The following is a 20,222-nucleotide window of genomic DNA, read 5'->3' as shown; positions in this document are numbered from 1 at the left end:
TAATAATTTTATTCTACTGAACTGACAAGTTTAGGGAGGACACCATAATTCAGACATCAGGCGCCTCAGAAACACAGATTCATTCCATGAGCTTCACTCCTCGTCGTGTCCTTTCTGAAATAAGAAAAACAACAAGTAAATGATCTGATTGAACTCTTTTGGAAAAAAACTAATATACATCATGAAACGTTTTAAATGTTGTAAATTCAATGTCCTACATATTAGTTAAAAGGTTATGTGAACACTGTACACAATTTAACAATTTAACAATTTAAATACAGTCTACTGACCTTTGACCCCACGTCACGGCTCTTGGCACGGAGCTTGTTGACCTGAGACTCTGCGATGTCCGCTCTCTCTTCAGCTTCATCAAAGTCATGTTGAAGTTTACGGAACTTTCCAAGGTTGTTGTTGGCCTGTTCCTCCTGAAGAATACAAACACAACATCACATATTTATGCAGTAATAACACACCTTACAGAATGAAACAGTAATTTGTAACGTTGATATTATTTTGTGCCATATTGACACATGGCTTTTTACTGTATGAGCTGGAAATGAGCCATGGTGAATAAGCACACGTGTGCTGTGGGCTTTAACAGTTTTTATGTTTTTGATCTAGATTAGTTTTTCCTATAAAAAAAGTACTTACAGCTTCCTCTGAAGCTCTCTTGTAGGATTTGACCTTGAGCTGCAGCTTGTCGATCAGATCTTGCAGACGGGCAAGATTCTTACGGTCCTCTTCTGTCTAGATACAAAAAAACAAACAAAACAAGTATAGTTTTGAATAACAAATAACAATCTCAGTAATCAACAGTGTGGTAAATGAAGAGAGACTTGCCTGGTAGGTCAACTCTTTGATTCGTCTTTCATATTTTCGTATTCCCTTCACAGAGTCACTGCACTTTCTCTGTTCAGCCTCTAATTCACTCTCCAGTTCTCTGATCTGTTGAGGGAATTATTTAAATGTTAATTTGTAGGCTTTTTGAATGTGGTGAAAAATAATAGTTCTAGTGTGAAGCTTTGCTGATTTAGTGTTGACATTGTTAATTGGCACTCACCCTGGCCTCGAGCTTCTGCACCTGCTTCTTGCCCCCCTTCAAGGCGATCTGTTCAGCTTCATCCAGACGGTGCTGCAGGTCCTTGATGGTTTGCTCCATGTTCTTCTTCATGCGCTCCAGGTGAGCGCTGGTGTCCTGCTCTTTCTTCAGCTCCTCTGCCATCATAGCAGCATCAGTAATGGCCTTCTTGGCCTTCTCTTCGGCATTCCTGCACTCCTGCACCGCTTCCTCCACTTCACTTTGAAGCTGGCATGTATCGGCTTCCAGCTTCTTCTTGTGATTTATCAGGCTGGTGTTCTTTCATTATACAATGAAGGAAACATGGTTATAGAACGTACTACAGCGACACATTTGGAGAAAAAAACTCAAACAACAAATTGAAAGTCTAGCATCCGCCTTACCTGTGAGTGCAGTAGCTGCACCCTTTCAGTAACGTCCAGCAGCTCTTGCTCAGCAAGTTTGCGACCTCTCTCCGTTTGCTCCAGAGCAGCCCTGAGCTCCTCCACTTCGGCCTGAAGCAAGTTGTTACGCCTCTCAACCAGTGCATTGTTTTCCTTCAGATCATCATTGCATCGAAGAGAGTCATCAAGCTGGAGCTGGGCATCCTGGGAGAAGTTCAGAGCCTCCGGTTACAAAGATACCATAGTAGTGGCACTTGCGAAACTAAAATGAGTGTCCATATATTTACCTTCAGATGTGCATGAACAGCCTTGAGCTGTTTCTGGGCCTCCGCTGCCTGCCTGTTGGACTGGCTCAGCTGGATCTCCATCTCATTGAGATCTCCCTCCATCTTCTTCTTCAAACGGAGAGCCTCATTCCTGCTGCGAGTCTCTGCTTCGAGAGAGCTCTGCAGAGAATCCACAATTTTCTGTTGGTTTCTCTTTGCTTGCTCCATCTCTTCATCCTTCTCAGCAAGCTTGCGCTCAATATCGGCCTTAATTTGGTTGAACTCAAGCTGGGCTCTGAGAATCTTGCCTTCCTCATGCTCCAGTGAGGCCTGTTATGAAATATAGAATGAAAATTAAATATTTGACAAATTATGACCAATAACGAAAACATGTTCATGGGGTCCCCAATAGAACATTCAACATACCTCTGCTTCCTCCAGGGCTGTTTGTATCTCAGACTTCTCTTGATCCAGCTGTTTACGAATCTTCTCAAGCTCGTGAATACTCTTTCCATTCTCACCAACCTGCTCAGTGAGGTCAGATATTTCCTCTGAGAAACAAAATGTAACATTGTCAATAATTTTGGAACAAATTCTACAACAGAGGTGTAAGATGGTTTTACCCTTACCCTGCAGATTCTTGTTCTCCCTCTTCATAGTCTCCAGATGTTCAAGAGATTCTTCATAGGAGTTCTTGAGCTTAAAGAGCTCGGTGCTCAGAGACCTGGCCTCCTTCTGAGAGCTCTCCAGCTCACACTGACACTCCTCATACTTCTGTTTCCATTCCGCCAACACCTGAATTGTAAATGCGTCAAGGTCAATTCCACTCTAATTCTCACTCTGAAAGAGCTACAGTCCCAGATGAATTTGAAGTTCAACCTTGTCAAAGTTTCTTTGCTTCTTGTCCAGAGCAGCAGCAGCAGCATTAGACCTCTCCACGTCCACCATGACATCTTCTATCTCATTCTGCAGCCTGTGTTTGGTCTTCTCCAGAGACGAACATTTAGCGTTCACTGCTTCCACAGCCTCCTCAGCATCCTGCAGACGCTGAGCCAGCTTCTTCCTGCATTTGGATAGAATTGATTCAGGGTTGATTGCTTTTTAACTTTGCTGAATTGTCGTGGTCAAAACACATTTGACTCACTTGGCCTCCTCCAGTTCCTCGGTTCTCTGGATGGCATCAGTTTCGTACTTAGTTCTCCACTGAGCCACCTCAGAGTTGGCCTTGGACATGCCGCGCTGCAGTTCAGCCTTGGCCTCCTGCTCCTCCTCATACTGCTCCCTGAGCAGGTCACAGTCATGACGGGATGACTGCACTGCATGGGCTAAAGCATTCTTGGCCTGAAAAAAAACATATCTTGAGGCATCTTCATGTCCTACCATCTAGACTAAGTTCTCTCTGGTATTTGGTTCCTACCTTCATTTCCTCCTCTAGTTGTCTTTTCAGGTCTTCAATTTGTTGAGCGTAGGACTGTTTTCCCCTGGTGAGTTGAGACACTAGAGATTCTTTTTCTTCAAGCCGCCTTGCAAATTCACCTATTTTGGGTGAAAGAATAAAATAAGTATTTCATAATATCCTGAACAAAACAGACCGTTCAAATCTAATGCATACCATTCTCAGTTTGAAGCTTTGCTTTCTGCATGCTGAAGTCATTGATGAATCGCTGTCCCTCCTCTGCTTTTGTTTTGTATTCATTCATCTGGTCCTCCATAGACCTGCACATTTTCTCCAAATTATTCTAAAAACAAAAGCATTAACAAGAAACAAAAAAGGGTCTTAGACTAACATAATCAACAAATATCAACAAATAGGTCGTTAAAGATACACATATAAGTATTTAACCTTTGTCTTCACAATATGTTCCATATTGGAGACCACGTCATCCAGCTCCAGTCGGAGCTCACTCTTCTCCTTCTCCAGTTTCTGCTTGACTCTCTGCAGGTTGTCAATCTGCTCCCCCAGGTCGGCCACACTGTCGGCTTGTTTCTTCCTGAGTGTGGCGGCGGTGGCTTCATGGTGCAGAGTGGCCTCTTCAAGGTCTCTGCGGAGTTTCTGGAACTCAGCCTCCCTCTTCTTGTTCATCTCAATCTGGACAGATGTTGCTCCACCGGCCTCCTCCAGCCTCTCACTGATCTCCTCCAGCTCTCTGGCCAGGTCTGATCTCTGCTTCTCTACCTTGGCTCGTGCAGCTCGCTCTGCCTCCAGCTCTTCCTCCAGCTCCTCAATGCGGGCCTAAACCAAAATGAAATGCAATGTTTTAAAGATATATCAGTGGCGGTCCATGATTTTCAGACTTAGGCCTTCAATGAATGCCATATAGTCCATATCACTGGTCGTAAAAAGTGTCCTTGGAGTTTCTGTCACAGGCCAGCACACTCAACACAGCGCGTTCATACAGTTTACTCCACCACACGGGCCACCACGAGCATACAGGGCGTGGGGACTAACCCGCGGAGCCACTCCACATCACGAAGAACAAAAAAAAGGAAACGCCGTAAGCAAGGTGTAAGCTGTAAGGTGTGAGGTGCGTGCTGGTCTTCACTTTCATTGCGCAACGGGGTTTCAGAGACCCTCTGACTCGCGCATGCGTTAGAGTCCTTATATATATATATATATATATATATATATATATATATATATATATATATATATATATATATATATATATATATACATATATATATATATATGTATATATATATATATATATATATATATTTATATATATATATATATATATATATATATATATATATATATATATATATATATATATATATATATATATATATATATATATATAGCTCCCTAACCCCTAACCCACTAAACTTAACCCTAACCCTCCTAACCCTGAAACCAAACCCTAACCCTCTAACCCTAACCCATGCGCCAGTTAACCAAAATGTCATCATGAAAATTATTACCTGTAACTCCTTCATTTTTTTCTGGAGCTGGGCATTCATCACTTGTTCGTCTTCTATTTTACCATTGAGTTGGCTGGTTTCAAAATCTTTCCTGTGGATAGAAAAAATAACTAAAATGTACCTGAGACATAGTTGAAAACTATTCGTGTTTTTAAAAGAGCCACTTTTAATTTTACTTTTTCAGCCTCTCTTCGAGTTGCTGCTTGTCATTTTCCAGGTCCATGACACTCTCTTGTGCTAACTTTAGGTCTCCTTCAAGCTTCCGCTTTGCTCTCTCAAGGTCCATACGCACTTTCTTCTCTTGTTCAAGGGACCCTTCGAGCTGCGGGCCGTAATAAATAACTTGTTATTCAGTCATGATTTCACGTTACAGGCAAATGCATCATGTCTGTTAATACTTACATCATCCACTTGCTGCTCCAGCTTGGCCTTGGCCTTGGTCAGACTGTTGACTTTGTCTTCTTCACTCTGCAGATCATCCAGCGTTTGCTGATGAGCTTCCTGTAAGGCTTTCTTTTCCTTGGTCAACTTGGCAATGATGTCATCCAAAGCAGCCATCTCTTCAACCAGGTTCTTTACCTATGGCCAGAGGACAATTTCATCAAGGACTTCAATGCTGATGTTAGTTGGAACACTGTACAGTAAGTAGTATACGTCATACCTTGTTCTCGGTGGCATGCTTCTCTTTCTCCACTTTAGCCAGAGTTAACTCCAAGTCATCAATGTCTTTCTTCAGCTCAGAGCACTCATCCTCCAGCTTCCTCTTCTTAGCAGTCAGCTCAGCATTCATCTCCTCCTCATCCTCCAGTCTCTCAACCAGCTCTTTGGCTTTTGCCTCCAGCTGGATCTTGTTCTTGATCAGCCCCTCGCATCTTTCCTCAGCATCACCCAGATTATCCTGTTCCTGTTGTTATTTAAAAGACACAGCGTTAGACAACGCCAGACTCATTTTTATTTTGATAGAATCTGTAAAGCTGACAGCTTCTACACTTACAGCTTGAACTTGGAGCTGCAGATCGTTCTTCTCTTGGAGAAGACTGACCATTTTTTCTTCAAGTTCCTTCTTGCGGGCCTCAGATTTTGCAAAAGCCTCTTTCAGTTTAGCAAACTCTTCCTTCATGTTGGCCATCTCCTTCTCATTCTCAGCTGATTTCAACAGAGGTTTAATCTTGAAGTACATCTTCATCCAGGGCCAATTCTTGACTCCCATGAAGGCACGGATGTTCCACTGGATCACAAGTACCGAATCCCTGTGCAAAACAGGTCATTGTCTTTAAGAAGGAAAAATATCCCTGTTTTTTTTACATTATTTCATTTTCAATTTGAAACAACAAACGTTATGTACACAGGTACTTTCAAAAAACACACATATTTCTTTTACTTCTGTTCAGCATTACAAAACAAGTTTTAACGAGACAAATGTCTTTTTCAATATGACCTAAATCGATTCTGATCCGTTATCCCTCCTGTGTTTAATATTTATTTCAATTGCAGTGGTTTCGTCTGTGGATGTAAGGCATATATATGCATTATAAAAAATTTGTTTTTGTCATAGGTGATGGTTTCTTCAGTTTGAGCTGTTCCATATATAATTAAGAATCTAAAAGAGGGAGAAAGTGCTATACGGATTGTAAAACCCTTTTAGGAAAATGTGTGATTTGTGATATTGGGCTATATTAAATTTAAAAAAAAATAATTTACTGACAGAGTTTGGCTGTGCTGAGAGCAGTTACCTGCGTTCAACGATCTTCTGGAACTCAATTCTTGCTAGAAGGCCTCGTGCCCGGGCTTGGATACCAGTGATGACTAGTGCAAGTCGCTCATCACGCATCTCCTCTAACAGACCCAGCAGTCCGGCTTTGAAGAACACCTTTTTTATGGAGCCAGATTAGATAGTCAGGAATAACATATAGGTGTTATGCAAAGTGCATCTACTACTGACCTTGGTGTGCCCCAGTTTATACTGGTTGTGGTCAATATCCAGAGAACCCAACAGTTTCTCAGCGGCCTTCTTGTTGTCGATGAACTGTCCCTCAGGAATGGCATTAGCGTTGAGAATACGGTATCTTAAAAGTCAACAAATAAATAGTTTTGCATGTTGTTAAAATATATTATAAACAACACAACAATTCTTACAAGACAATCATTTGTTTCCAAGGCATGTTTTAAATATGTGTTTGTCCATCACATGCAAACCTCTGTTTGAAATCTCCATAGAGGATCCTGTTGGGGAAGCCCTTCCTGCAGATCCTGATGCCTTCCAGCACACCGTTACAGCGCAGCTGGTGCATCACCAGAGGGTTCTCCATGGCTCCAGGAGTCTTGGTCTCATTGGGGATGATGCAGCGGACAAAGTGAGGGTGAGTAGACCTCAAGTTGGTCATCAGCTTGTTTAGGTTCTCCTGCAAGTTTTCAACACAATACTTTAAAGACATTTTGTGTTTTCATTGTTTTTGACGCAATAACTTTACAAATATTGTAAATTACATTGAAATGTGAGACTAAATCCTTTCTAAACTCGATATGTTATCAGGACTCATTAATAGTGTCATAGCCATGGGGAAACTGTTGGTTAACAATTAGCCTGAAGAAATCTCTGTGTTGGTTAGCTTTGATCCTTAGCTTTGATTTACATATAACCAATATTTGAAAACATCAATACAAAAAACACATTCATATTTTACCCTGTGCAAAGCTGATACAGTTTGGAAGGAAGAACCTTTCTTCTTGGTACCTTTGCCCTTCCCTCCAGTCTCTAAAAAAAATATAAAATATAAATGTTGCGGACAGAAAACTGTCCAGTATTGTTTCATGCATTTGCATTTATGCCAACTAGTAAGTGTGAACATACCTGCATCAGCTCCTGCATACCCAGCAAAAAGTACAGCCAAAAGCTTAAGGGTAGACTTCTGGTAGAGTCCCACAACGGTCTCGTTCAGAGGATCCTTGTTCTTCACCAGCCAGTTGTTGATGTTGTAGTCAACAATTCCAGCGTAGTGAACCAGGGAGAAATGGGCCTCTGCTTTTCCTTTGACAACTCTGGGCTTCTGGAAGTTGGCAGATTTCCCCAGATGATTGTCATACAGCTTTGCTTTAAAGGTGGCATCAGAGGCTTTGGGGAACATACACTCCTCTTCAAGGATTGACATGATACCCATCGGCTGAAGAGACAAAAACATGAGTGGTTTGAAAACAAAAAGTCAATCAATCTTCATGTATGTCTGAACATGTAATAGCCTAGTCTCTCACCTTTTCAATCAGGTCGATACAGGCTTGCAGGTCCATACCAAAATCTATGAAAGTCCATTCAATGCCCTCTTTCTTGTACTCTTCCTGCTCCAGCACAAACATGTGGTGGTTGAAAAACTGTTGCAGCTTTTCATTGGTGAAGTTGATGCACATCTGCTCAAAGGTGTTGAACTGCAATGACATTGATCGTAAACAGAACATTTACTCAGGCATACACATGCTACTACTGTTTATTAGCTTTGAATTCCATTCCAAACTCACATCAAAGATCTCAAATCCAGCAATGTCCAGTACACCAATGAAGTACTGGCGGGGCTGCTTGGTGTCCAGGGATTGGTTGATCCTCACCACCATCCACAGGAACATCTTCTCATACACTGATTTAGACAGTGCACTAACAGCATAGTACACCTTGGGAAAAAATAACCTGTGATATCTGTAAAATTTAATGTTGTATACTTTCCTCAAAGGTTCCATTCAAGTCATTACCTGTGCAACATTTTGTCCTTTGGTGACCCATTCGTTTCCTACTTTAACTCTTGGGTGACAGAGACCTTTGATGAGGTCGGCAGAGTTCAGGCCCATCAGATATGAAATTTTGTCAGCAACTGCCAAGGTGGGAACATAGTGTCATGTAAAGGTTTTTCTTTCTGTCCCAATTTCTTTTCTTTTTTTTTTTACAAATGCCTATAAGGGATTATTTTTAACAAGTCTGGTTAGTGCTGCTTGTGTTGTCCTATGGTCATTCTAACCCCAAATCACGGCAGCGATCAGTGCGGAGGTATTACAGTTGGGGCGTGGGGGGCGATGCAGATTTTTTTTAAAAACATATTTTTATTTTTTTAAGAATCATTTATTAATCCCACAGTGGAGGAATTATTCTCTGTATTTCATCCATCCTTAGTAATTAAGGAGCTTTGTGCTGCTGTGAAGCACTGGGGCTTCAGTCTATTGCTCAAGGACACTTCAACATGAAACTATGGGGAGAAAACAGGGATCCAACCGGCTTCCTTGGTAATCTTTTTTTGCCAAATATGAGTTATTTTTTGCACATATATAACTTTATTTGCATTGTTGTAACAAAGTGATTGCACATGGTATTAGTTGTTGTAAAATGGAGCAATCTGATTAATTTAAAGAGATTTAAATTTTCTTTAATCTATTAATGAAAAAAGCACAGATGGAGCCGTCTCAAACAGTTAGGCCATTTTGTTCCAATGTTGTTGGGGCAGTGGGGCTCGAACATGTTTCTTCCTCCAAAGTGGGGCGTGGCAGAAAACATTTTAGAACCACTGCATAACGCCAACATGTGTTTCTATTATTTTGTCCATCCCATTTTTCAAGAGGGTAGGTTACATAAAAGGAACATCTCTCTGATGCAATAATGTTTAACATGAACTCAAACTACATTCCCAAAATGGCCAGAAAGTTGAATCAACAACTCATTCATTGTACCTAATGAATTGTATTTCATAAAATTGTTATTATGTTGGATCTTCACTTTGCCAAATCTCTAATATGAATCATAATAATGATAATACCTGTCTACATATGAAAATGTCTCTTACCTTCAGTGCCATCAGCCTCTGCTTGCTCTTCTCGCTGCTTCTGCTTGAACTTTATGTTACCATAATGCATGATGGCACCAGTCAGCTTATATATACTACTCTTCTCTTCTTGAATGAAGCCCAGCACATCAAAGGCATCCTGAATAAAAGTTTGAAAAAAGAACATGTAGTAATAATGTTTCTAGTTGATGTTTGATTAAAAAAAAAGTTTGCTGCTGTCAATCGAAGATTCAGCGCACATCAGTGGCCATCAGCTCCTCGGAGTCATTGATGGAGGCGACTGTCGTCTCTCCTTGGGAGATGAAGGCGTAGTCATAGGGGTTGTTGGTGATGAGCAACATTTCTAAAAGATATATAGTCAGAAAATAGAAAATATTTATTTTATGATACAGTATAGTTTTACATGTACACATGTCAATGTGCACTTACCCAGAAGTTCAGGCTTTGCCTGAGACAAGATCTGGTAGAAGATGTGATAATCCCTCTCAGCTTTGAGCTGATAGGTCACCCGAGACTTTTCCAAAAGGTCTGTTAGAGGCAAATAACATACGTTATGTGATTTCCAGAATAAATAGGTTTCTATCAGTGTATGCTAGCTATAATTAATGGCATTTCGTGCAACAACACAAAATCGACAGGTTTAGTGAAACTAAATGGTTTGAACTGTGGAATAAATGTGATAAGAAATAATTTAATGACTTCTTATGAATTAATTTATATTTTATGTGTGTGGCACAGTGGTTAAAGTGATGAGCTCCTGGGTCCAAATTTGCAAAGTCCTTTCTGTAAGAAGTCTGTATGTTGGCTGTCACATCAGTGGCACCTCCATAGTTGCTCTCATTTATTATGTGCAGATTGGGCAACTGAAGACTGAAAGTTTCTGTGAGTGGATCAGTGTGTTCCTGTCCACCCTGCCTCTCGCATGCAGGGATTGGCTCCAGGAAACGGATGAATGAAAGGGTTGAGTTTTACTTACAAGTCTCAATGTCAGCAGAGGCAAGCTTTCCTCGGTTGTCAAAATGAATTCTGATGAATTTACCCTAAGAGAAAAAGAAGTGTTCATCTATTACTCAAATGAAGCAACAAAAAATGCTACATTAGTGATAATCAAGTAGACACACTGCAGTCACACAGACACTCACAAATCTAGAAGAGTTGTCATTCCTGATGGTTTTGGCATTTCCAAAGGCTTCCAAAGCAGGGTTAGCCTGAATGATTTGATCCTCCAGGGTCCCCTGATTTTGTTGAATATAGATACAGACTTCAGGTTTAAGGAACAAAAACTTGACTAATTAAATTAAGTGACTAATAATTGATATTCTGGGTGTATCTGAGGAAGAATTAATTATGTAATACAGACTTTCTTTTCAGCTGCTAGATCTTTCTTCCCACCCGGGACGGCAGCGATGCTGGCAAAGTACTGGATGACACGCTTGGTGTTGACAGTCTTCCCAGCACCGGATTCACCACTAAGTGGAAGAGAGACAGAGTATTTTAGTGCAAGACCCATGACCCGTAACTACTGAAGTAATTTACCCCTTTGCTGTTTGACTTACGTGATGAGGATAGACTGGTTTTCTCTGTCTGTCAGCAAGTTGGATTTTCAAATCATCAGTCAAACATGGAATGAAATCAGAGTTGAATATTTACAGCACTTAAAGGCTAATATAGATTATTCACCTGCCAGCATGTACTGGTAGCCATTGTCAGATATGGAGAAGATGTGAGGAGGAGCTTCAGTCCTCTTCTTTCCTCTGTAGGCAACAACTACCTCTTGATTGTAGACCGGCAGCCCCTTGTAGGGGTTGATGGTCACACAGAAGAGCCCTGAGTAGGTCTGTCGTAATAAGAGAGGGGTCGACGATAGTGGTTTCAGATGTTGAGATGTCTTACTAACAATGGAGAGTTACATAAGGGAAATGGTCTTACGTAGATCATCCATGCTGCGTAACGCTCTTTGAGATTAAACAGCACAGCGGGCTCATGGAGGAAGGTGAACATAGCCATGTCTTCAATTTTATCAAACTTTGGCGGGTTCTGGGGGTGTACATCACACTCCTTCACTGTGACAGTCTGCAAAGAGATAGCACAGTCTGAGGCAGGGCTTTCAAGTGTCACGCATTGAGCGTGACTGTCACGCATTTCTGTCTTAAGTCACGCCCTCCCGCCACACGTCGTATTTCTCACGCTGAAAAAAAACTTCAGGCTGTTTAATGTGCCGCAGCGCGCAGACATGACCTGGTCGCGCGCTGCCCTCACCACGCAGGAATCAAGCACCCCCATGAGGAGCCACTCATCAGCCAGTCAAAAAAAAGAAATGGGCTACAGCCAATCAGAAAAACATATCTTTTGTATCCGGGTAAGATGTAATGGCGGGCGGGACTGGAGCCGTCCTGCGGCGCGTATTTGTCGTCGTCGCCGTCGTCGTCCCCCCCCCCCCCCCCCCCCCCTTCCCGCAACGGCTCCAGGGGGATTACGTCACGCTAACCTGTCTTCAAAACTTGAGAGCGCTGCTGAGGTAAAGACTTGTAGTGGGAAACATTTGAATTGAGGTCCTTCGATGTGTTGTGCGTACCTTTCCAAACTCAGTCTGCACGGTGACTTTGTCGCCGTCCCGACTAGTGACAGATGCCTTGACGTACTCAACCACTGGGTCGGGAACAAAGCACTCTTTCTTCATGTCAAATTGACGAGTTTGAGCCTCGAGACGCTCCTTATCTGACTTTCTGAGAAAAGAAGCAGCGGCCCCAAACTCGGCCATGGCGGCATCGCCCATCTTTCAACCTAACAGGAACAGAACATCTTTAACGGCCTGTGATTTTCTTTGCACACACATAGATGACCCATAGATAATTCACATAAGACTCAAGGAAAATGAGACAAACAATGTTGTTAAAAATGTATTTGACGAATGACTCTTCTACTCTTCTGACCATCATTATTCAACCATTTCTACGCAGATGGCATGGGCTAAAATGCAATGTACCACCTGCCTATCAGGACCAGCTAACATTTTAACTCACGTTCATACACTATGGGCATAGCTACGGGAACAATTTGGGATTAAGTGTCTTGCCCATGGATATGGACTATAGCGGAGGATGACCCTACCACTGAGCCAAAATCACAATCATTGTCTTGTTAACATAATCACATTATTTAAAACCTTTTATAAATGAGGATGCACTCAAACCTTAGAATCACAGAGACATGATAACATGTGCCAGGTATTTTGGTATAAAATGGCAGCATCAGGAAAGATGTTCATCGTGTTAAAGAGACCGTATGATGCGAAGTAATTTTCTAAACTGTTGCACTGTAAAAAATTGTCATTTAAATGTCGCTGTGAATTTTACCTGAGGCGTTCACTCCACGGGAATTTGGGATCTGTGGTATTTAGAGGAAAACCAATATATCACATTACATCATTATTTAATTAGGACAAATCAAATGACAAGTACAAGAGGTATGCAGTGACACAAGGCATCTTTTCAACCAAAAATGTATCACTAACTTAATACAAAGTGTAGTTAGCACCAACAGCTGTCAACATCTTTAGGCAGCAACACAACAGTGTCTCTCCTGAGTGGATGTTGTTGTTCTTACCTTTGACCGTCAACCTTTGCCTGGTGAAATGGATCTAGTGGCTGACACCAGGCTGCCTCTCCATTAATATAGGTTGTTAGTCAACCAAATATGGGGATGCATCATCAGAGAATTGGCATCGAGGTTGCCTATCACAAAAATAATTCTCCAAATTGGGAAGAGCCCTGCTGCTATTTGTTGCTCTCACCTTGTGAACAACAGACTAATAAGCTGGACTGATCGTGGCAGAAGGGAGGGGAAGTCTGGAAGGTAGGGGAGCAGCTTATACCTTTATTCTCTTTTGCCCTGTTTGTATGAAGCAGTTTTGGAATAATAATCAACATCACAGTGGCTTGTAAAAATGTGTATTTTTTTATTTATTTGACCCTTATTTAACCAGATAAAATCAGTTGAGAACTAATTCTCATTTACAATGATGATCTAATTATGATCAAATTAATTATAATTGAGTAATTGTGGGATATTTTATTATTTTAAGGTTCTATGCTTGTTAATTGTACTACATGAATCAATACCTTTATTTAAGGGCATTAGTATTGTAAATTGAGTCGAAAAATCACCCCCATCCATCTATAACACTGTGATAATCTGAAATTAATTATTCATCTCTATCAATCCATGATAAAGACAGGATAGGACTTACTTGACTGTATGCTCCTAAACAGCACTTATTCATTTTATTTGTTGCTTAGAAGATAGATCCAAAGTGTGTTTTTTAATGGTGCATGTCTGTCATTTAAGTTTAACAATAGTCTGTCAAGTGATATGATGTGAAATACATTTCAAGAGAAAGAATTAAGAGCTGCAGCTGTTGTCGACAGATCGGCAAGACAAGGTCACAGCTGTGAAATCCCCTCTTCATCAATCATATCACTGTTCAAATATTTTACTGTCTAACAATGGTCCCTTTGCATCGTTTCAATTTCCTCACCAGCAAAAGAAATGTTCATCTTACATTAAAGCTGAATTTACTTGAGCTGACCTTTGAAGATAGTCAATTATCATTCACCTGGACTGGGACTGACCATCATATGGGCTTACATCCAACCCAATAATGATTGGCAGTGAGTCAATTAAAACCATTAAAAACGACAAACCTGTGGGAACTGTCTCTGACATTGCTCTCCTTGAATGCTGAGTAATCATGTTTCCATGTATTATTATACAGTATGTGATGTGTAATTGATTGGTGTAAGATGTTGAAATATTCCCTCACACAGTAACCTGATGCCCCAAATGGTTTGTTAACATTGAACCTGAAATATTATGAGATTCCAGTTGCCTTAGTTAACTAACGTGCCGTGTCATTGGTAAAGCAGTTTCCTTCGCCTATGTATACAATTATATATAGATATTTAATTAATAGTACTATGGTAGTCTTCAGTATGATGCAAGTCATCTGGTTAAGGAGACAAGTGTAGAAAGAAATTTAAATAACTTAAATCGCCATTTAATTTAAATTAGCTCGGCATCACCTTTCTTTCATAGCTGTAAGTGCTATATTTACAAATTTTAAACAACCTTTAGGACAAAGTCCTTTTCACACCGGTGACAAAAATAAATAAATAACCAAGAAGGCATGATATTTGTTGTTGTTGTTTTGCATTCAAACATTTCACCACAAGGCTGACACAACTATTGGCAATCTGTACAAATTTAAGTTGAAGCACCGTCCCACAGTCATCAATTTTCAATAATAAAGCTATGGAGAAAGGTTCTGTACATATTTTCTATAGGCGGCAATAAAGCAACGTGTTATTGTAACGCATATAAAGCCGAGCTTTATTACATTGGATTTTGTTATTCCGGATTATATGCTGTCTATGTGTTTATTATTATGTGAAACATGGCTTTTAATACAAGGCCTAATGGTCCGTTTATAATGTTCAGCTTAAAATAAGCTTCATGCATTACTTTTACATTTAAATTATTAATAGAAGTATATATAACTGGCAGAAACATGGCTTGCAATGGATCACTTTGCATCTTCTCCTACACAGAAAGTGATGCAGCGCTCAGTCCTCTCTGTCAATGTCTTTGTCCAAAAGTCAAAATTTCGAAAGACAGATCATTTCCAACATGTTTTTATCTTACTAAATATTCTGTGTCAATCCATATGTGTTGGCAATAAGCCTTTCAATAACAACCTTTTCGAAAAGCTGTTTTTAATCTTACTACATTATATTCACAAGCACAATACTAGAAAATCACATTTTTCCCATTTTGAAGGATGATGACCAAGAAATTAAAGACGGACATTCTAAGCTTCATTGTAAATTTTAATAGAAGCATCATATACTGATTCAGACAAATTCACATAATTTCTTTCACGAAAACTTAATTACCCCACATATGTTTGTAACACAAATTCGTATTAATGTAACATCCAGACGATCCAAATGCTGAGAATGCTGCGAGTGCCCTTTGGACTGCTTCTGTTGACCCGGATTTGTTTTCTTCTCGCCGTCCATGAGCACAAAGATAACTTGTGACATTCCTGCTGGTTGCCTTTGGGAGAATGGGGGGAGGATCAAGAAATATATCATATTATTTTCTTGGTCTGAGAATTTAGAAGCATGTAGTGAAGCTCTCTGGTCTAAATTAAATCATACAACACGCACGCTGGCCAGCAATACAACGGAACCATCACATTACGTCTCACCAGGTCTCTTTTCTGCTTCCTTGCCTTTACACTCTGCTCTCCTTTACTTATCCCTCATTCTATTCCAGGCTCTGCCGTTCATTAAAGGTCTAATTCCCAGCTGTCTACAATACTTGTGTCTCGGAATTGTACAACCACGTGAACACATATAGGAAGGTGTGAGGCACCTTGCTTCACTTAAGTGTGAAACTAGAGCCAGCAAAGCTATGTCAGTATGTGTTCCCTCTGAAGGGGTGTTGAGTTCTGGTGGAGGCAAGGAGTTATTTGTTCTCTTGCCTTGTCTTCTTCCCTCTTATTCAGACAGTGGACCTCTGTGTGGACTCATGTCTGGAGCACTGCTCGTCCAGGACATGGCAGAATAGTGGAAAGCTACTGTTGATGATATACAGTTTTTATTGTCTACTTTTTTGGATGCAGAGTGAATCTGCAAAGTGAATCTGCAAAGGAAGAAAAGCTGTTACATTTTGCAACAATATGTTCTTACTAGCCAACGTTCTATTTCGATTGGCGAAGCGGAATTACAGTCCAGACTACCTGATGTCAGTCAAACGAGCCTCTTTTGTCTGGCTATGAAAAGAAGATGCTTGTTTCCAGAGAAAGGCCGACCTCCACCACTGATCAAGGTTGGTAGTTTTAACTTTACTAGTCTTCTTCTTTTGAGATTTCAGTCAGTAATCCTGTATGAATATAGGGATACTGACTGAAATCAATAATAAGTTGTCGTTTTGTTTTTTTAATTTGCAGTTGTCAATAGTTTAATTGTCAATAGTTCAAACTTCAGCAGATTTTATAGTACTATGGTTTGATTTTGTCATTGCACTGTAAAAGATGAGTACAAACGCCTATATAGTTCACTATTGTTCTGTAGGCGTCCATATTGGTATTACTAGCTACCCAGATTCTCCTTTAATGATCCAAAACATTCCACTTTTGTTGGAGTTACCGCAAACTCAAAATGCTGTTCCCTGAGTGGTGGACAGCTCTCCCATAGAAAGGCTGTTGAAGTGGGTGGTAGTGAAATAGTCAAGGACATTTTTTTAATATACATTTACAGTTGCTTGTCTAATATTTAATATATTGTAGAGTTTCAGCCCACTGCTGATCCTGATTCTGAATCACTTCAGCCACATCAGCCGAAGGAGGTTGTGAAAGTCAAGTATTCACCTGTCTGATGATAACACATAAAGTATCTGCACATGAAGTAGTTTATATTTAGTTAAACAGCACAGAGGGCTCTTGGAGGAAGGTGAACCTCGCCATGTCTTCAATTTGATCAAACTTTTGGTTTTATTGGTGTACATTGCACTACAGTCTGCAAAAGAACAACTATTTTACAGTCACGCTAACAAAAAACAAACCGAATGCTTCTCCAGTATTATGTACTTCAGCTAACATGTATCTAAGTCCTACTCGAAATTAATGATGGAAGCTTTGACGTACTCAACCTCAGGGGGAGAGACGTAGCATTACTTCTTCATGTCAAATTTACAGGTCTGGGCCTCCAGGCGCTCTTTGTCTGACTTCCTCAGAAAAGAAGCAGCGGCCCTAAACTCCTTCCTGGCAGCGTCACCCATCTTTCAACCTGTTACAGATTTACAAAGTTTTAGACATTATTTATGACCATATAACTATGTACTATATAACTATGAACTATGTTCATACATTCTGAATGTCTGTTCAACAGAGCTCACAACATGCAATACATAAGCCAACAGCATACCACAAGTGAAATAATAGAAAGGTAGATAGCACTAGTGTCATGCCGATGAACAATGATGTCATCCATCACTGATGGCCGACAATCATCGGCCACTGCCTTTATTGTTTATTAAAAAGCAACAATGCTTGTTTACCAATGGCACAGGTTGAATTTGTGAGTGCAACAGAAGGTGGACTCTCGGGATGTCACAAGAAATTATGTAACAATAATGCCCCTTGTCGTAATCTGTCGTTTTGGTCTTAGTCCATGAAGATTTATTTAATCAATTACCGTCGTGGTTCTGTGCTGCTTTTCTTATGCAACTTACTTCTTTCCAAGAAACCTATGAGCACATCTCTGGTAAACACAAAATGTAAAGTGTTCACTCATTGATTAGTTTACAATATTGTTTAAGTGTTAATCAACTAAGACTTTCGCTGGTGGACGACTTGTTCAGCCCCAGTAGCAAGATGCCTGAATATTAATTCATTAATACCAGTTTTGAATTACATAATCCCAGTGCAATCAATTCCAATTATAGTACCTTTTTAGGACCCAATGCCCAACCCCATTTTAATCATGTATTAATTAAATGTCAAACAAACAAAATGTACTGTTAGTCATATTGTTGTAGTGATAGAATTATTTTCTCACAGAATAAAGTGTGCTTTTTTGAATTAGGGTTGCTTGGTGTTCACATGAGACCAGGGTCAGTCAGGGACTTGCTATTAAAACATAGCAAAACATAATTAATAATAACAATAATTCCATCATCATGTACTACCACCAGCAAATACCACGATATACTACTGAACCTTTGTATGTCTGGTTCCATATCACTGATAGTTTTCTTTGACTCTTGACCTTTAATCAAGAGAAGTGATGATCAGACAGCAGCCCTCTCCCTAATAATAAAGGTTGTTTATCCACCAAATAGGGAATGGATTTTTGGAATGAGGTTGCATATAAAAAAGAAAGCCTTCTCCTAATTGGGCAGGATATACTGCTTCTATTTGTTGCTTTCACCTTGTGACAATGCATGGCACAAAGAACGGATTCACTGCTGACTTTATTCAGTGAGATATGACAAGTGTGATGTCTTAGTTTCAATATCTAGCTTCGTTTGATTGACTATATTGTACTTTTATTTGGTATTCTACATATTATAGTTTACTTTACTAATATTAAATATGTAGCCCCTGTCTTGTGCTGTAAAGTAAAGTGTATTGATATGTGAAGACAAACAACACAATTTGCTCTCTCATGATTCTTTGAGAAGGTCGCAGCTGTTGCAGACTGAGAGCTACGGTCAGGCACACTGAGTTATCACTCATCACCGTTCTGGCCCGCAAGGTCGTCTCCCTTTGTCCCGTGGTGTCGTCATGGCGTTGTTCCCTTTTCCTTGAGGCCTTGAGGACAAAGATAACCCTGTGAAATTCTTGTCTGGATGTGTTTCTCTCTGTGATTGAGGGCAGCGATAGAGCTGAAGCGCCGTCTCTGGTGTCATGATGGACGAGGGGCAACAGGTGTATGGCACTAAAGAATATACCTAGAAGCCGCCCTTTATTCTCCACCACTGCTTTCATTGTTATTCCATTATGGAAGGTCATTTTTAGAAGGTGGCTGCTTGAATCCATGCAGTACATACAAATAGATTTCTGTGACTCTTTGTTTCATGGACTGTAGCCATCTGTCCACTCTCAGCCCGTGTGAGACATTGTGGGAGTTGATCAGGGCTTTTCACGTTTTGACATTGTGGGACTGGCTCTCATTCCCAGCTGTCCAAATCCCCGCTGAAATCTTCCTCCATTTCATGTCCCCTTCCTGGCTTTCATCCCCTTCTTTGGTACTCGGCTTTGCAACCAGAATCCTCTAAGGTACTGCCACTAATGTTGGCGGCAAAACTCCTCTATCGAAAGAGCCAACGGTGTCACCTTGATGCTATTGTTTGCTAATTGGCCACAAAGTATTTCTAAGCAGTGCAGTTCCATGTGTTAAGCAGTTGGCACAGAGGAGGCGACACTGGAGCACAGAGGTAATGACGTTAAAGGGTTGAGTCTTAAAGGGTCAGAAGGAAAATAAACCAAGCAGTGGCTCATCTGTTAGCGTTGGCGTGTGGACAACAAAGAATAACATTATGCTTTTTATGTCTTCTCTCAAAATCTCTCTGCAAATACTTAAATCCTTGGAAGGACGGGGCCATGTGAGATCAAAGTCAGCTTGCAGTGCTCAACAAGTGTCAAGCTGATTCACTTGGATCCATCTGATAGTGTCAGAACCTGAGCACCAGTCAGTCCTTGTGCTGCTGCTGGTGAATGAGGTACGGTAAGCCTGTTTTAGCTCCAGCTGGAAGCTAAATTTGATGTAAATAGAGCTGATTACATTTTTTGTAATTAGATGCTTCTTTTATTTCTGCTTTTTTTATTCTATATATTGTTTTGTGTTTAATTGTTATACAATTGTTTTTTTTGTATGTACTCATTCTGTTTCACTTTTTAAAACCATCTAGTTTATAATGATTGCAACCCTCAGTGTGATATTGTTTTATTGCATGTTACATGATGCTGCTTGGTGATATGGTTTGAAATTATTCCATATCACAATTTTTGTATATTGGCATATATTAATACAATGTGGCAAATTCATTTTCAATCAACGCACAAGTGCTCTTTGTGTTTGTAGTCGCAGTAAGGTTGTAGAAACAACTTGTTTTTGTGTAAGAGGTCATTTCACACTGCAACACATCTTTCAGAATTTCAAGACTTTCAATGTAATATAATATTTAC

The 20,222-nt window shown here is 40.3% G+C and overlaps 1 protein-coding gene across 1 annotated transcript; it reads right to left on the bottom strand.

Moving 5' to 3' along the window:
- On the bottom strand, window positions 1–12,245 carry LOC137801599 (myosin-7-like). Its single transcript, XM_068598955.1, has 37 exons — window positions 12,045–12,245; window positions 11,399–11,542; window positions 11,150–11,306; window positions 11,026–11,053; window positions 10,830–10,938; window positions 10,612–10,704; window positions 10,446–10,509; window positions 9,899–9,997; window positions 9,709–9,812; window positions 9,470–9,608; window positions 8,391–8,509; window positions 8,163–8,312; window positions 7,902–8,072; window positions 7,504–7,813; window positions 7,337–7,398; window positions 6,849–7,054; window positions 6,595–6,718; window positions 6,386–6,522; window positions 5,647–5,902; window positions 5,314–5,556; window positions 5,055–5,231; window positions 4,829–4,974; window positions 4,653–4,743; window positions 3,571–3,960; window positions 3,340–3,466; window positions 3,145–3,263; window positions 2,872–3,068; window positions 2,607–2,790; window positions 2,357–2,522; window positions 2,154–2,278; window positions 1,749–2,057; window positions 1,462–1,665; window positions 1,061–1,357; window positions 841–945; window positions 652–747; window positions 291–425; window positions 1–114 (listed from the first exon to the last, which is right to left on the bottom strand). The coding sequence occupies exons 1-37, from the start codon at window positions 12,243–12,245 to the stop codon at window positions 94–96; spliced, it is 5,805 nt and encodes a 1,934-aa protein (XP_068455056.1). The 3' UTR covers window positions 1–93.
- Window positions 12,246–20,222: the final 7,977 nt, after the last annotated feature.

The sequence above is a fragment of the Clinocottus analis genome, unplaced genomic scaffold (assembly GCF_023055335.1).
Source record: "Clinocottus analis isolate CAN_PGR_092001 unplaced genomic scaffold, fCliAna1.0.p SCAF_11, whole genome shotgun sequence".
Lineage (NCBI taxonomy): Eukaryota > Metazoa > Chordata > Actinopteri > Perciformes > Cottidae > Clinocottus > Clinocottus analis.
This window is presented reverse-complemented; position numbering and strand designations above follow the sequence as displayed.

Coding starts and splice junctions, on each gene's coding strand:
- LOC137801599 (XM_068598955.1), bottom strand. CDS start 12,245: ATGGGCGATGCCGCCATGGCCGAGTTTGGGGCCGCTGCTTCTTTTCTC. Junction 7,399..7,503: donor GTATGCAGGAGCTGATGCAG/GTATGTTCACAC, acceptor TAGAGACTGGAG/GGAAGGGCAAAGGTACCAAG. Junction 748..840: donor TCAAAGAGTTGACCTACCAG/GCAAGTCTCTCT, acceptor TTTTGTATCTAG/ACAGAAGAGGACCGTAAGAA.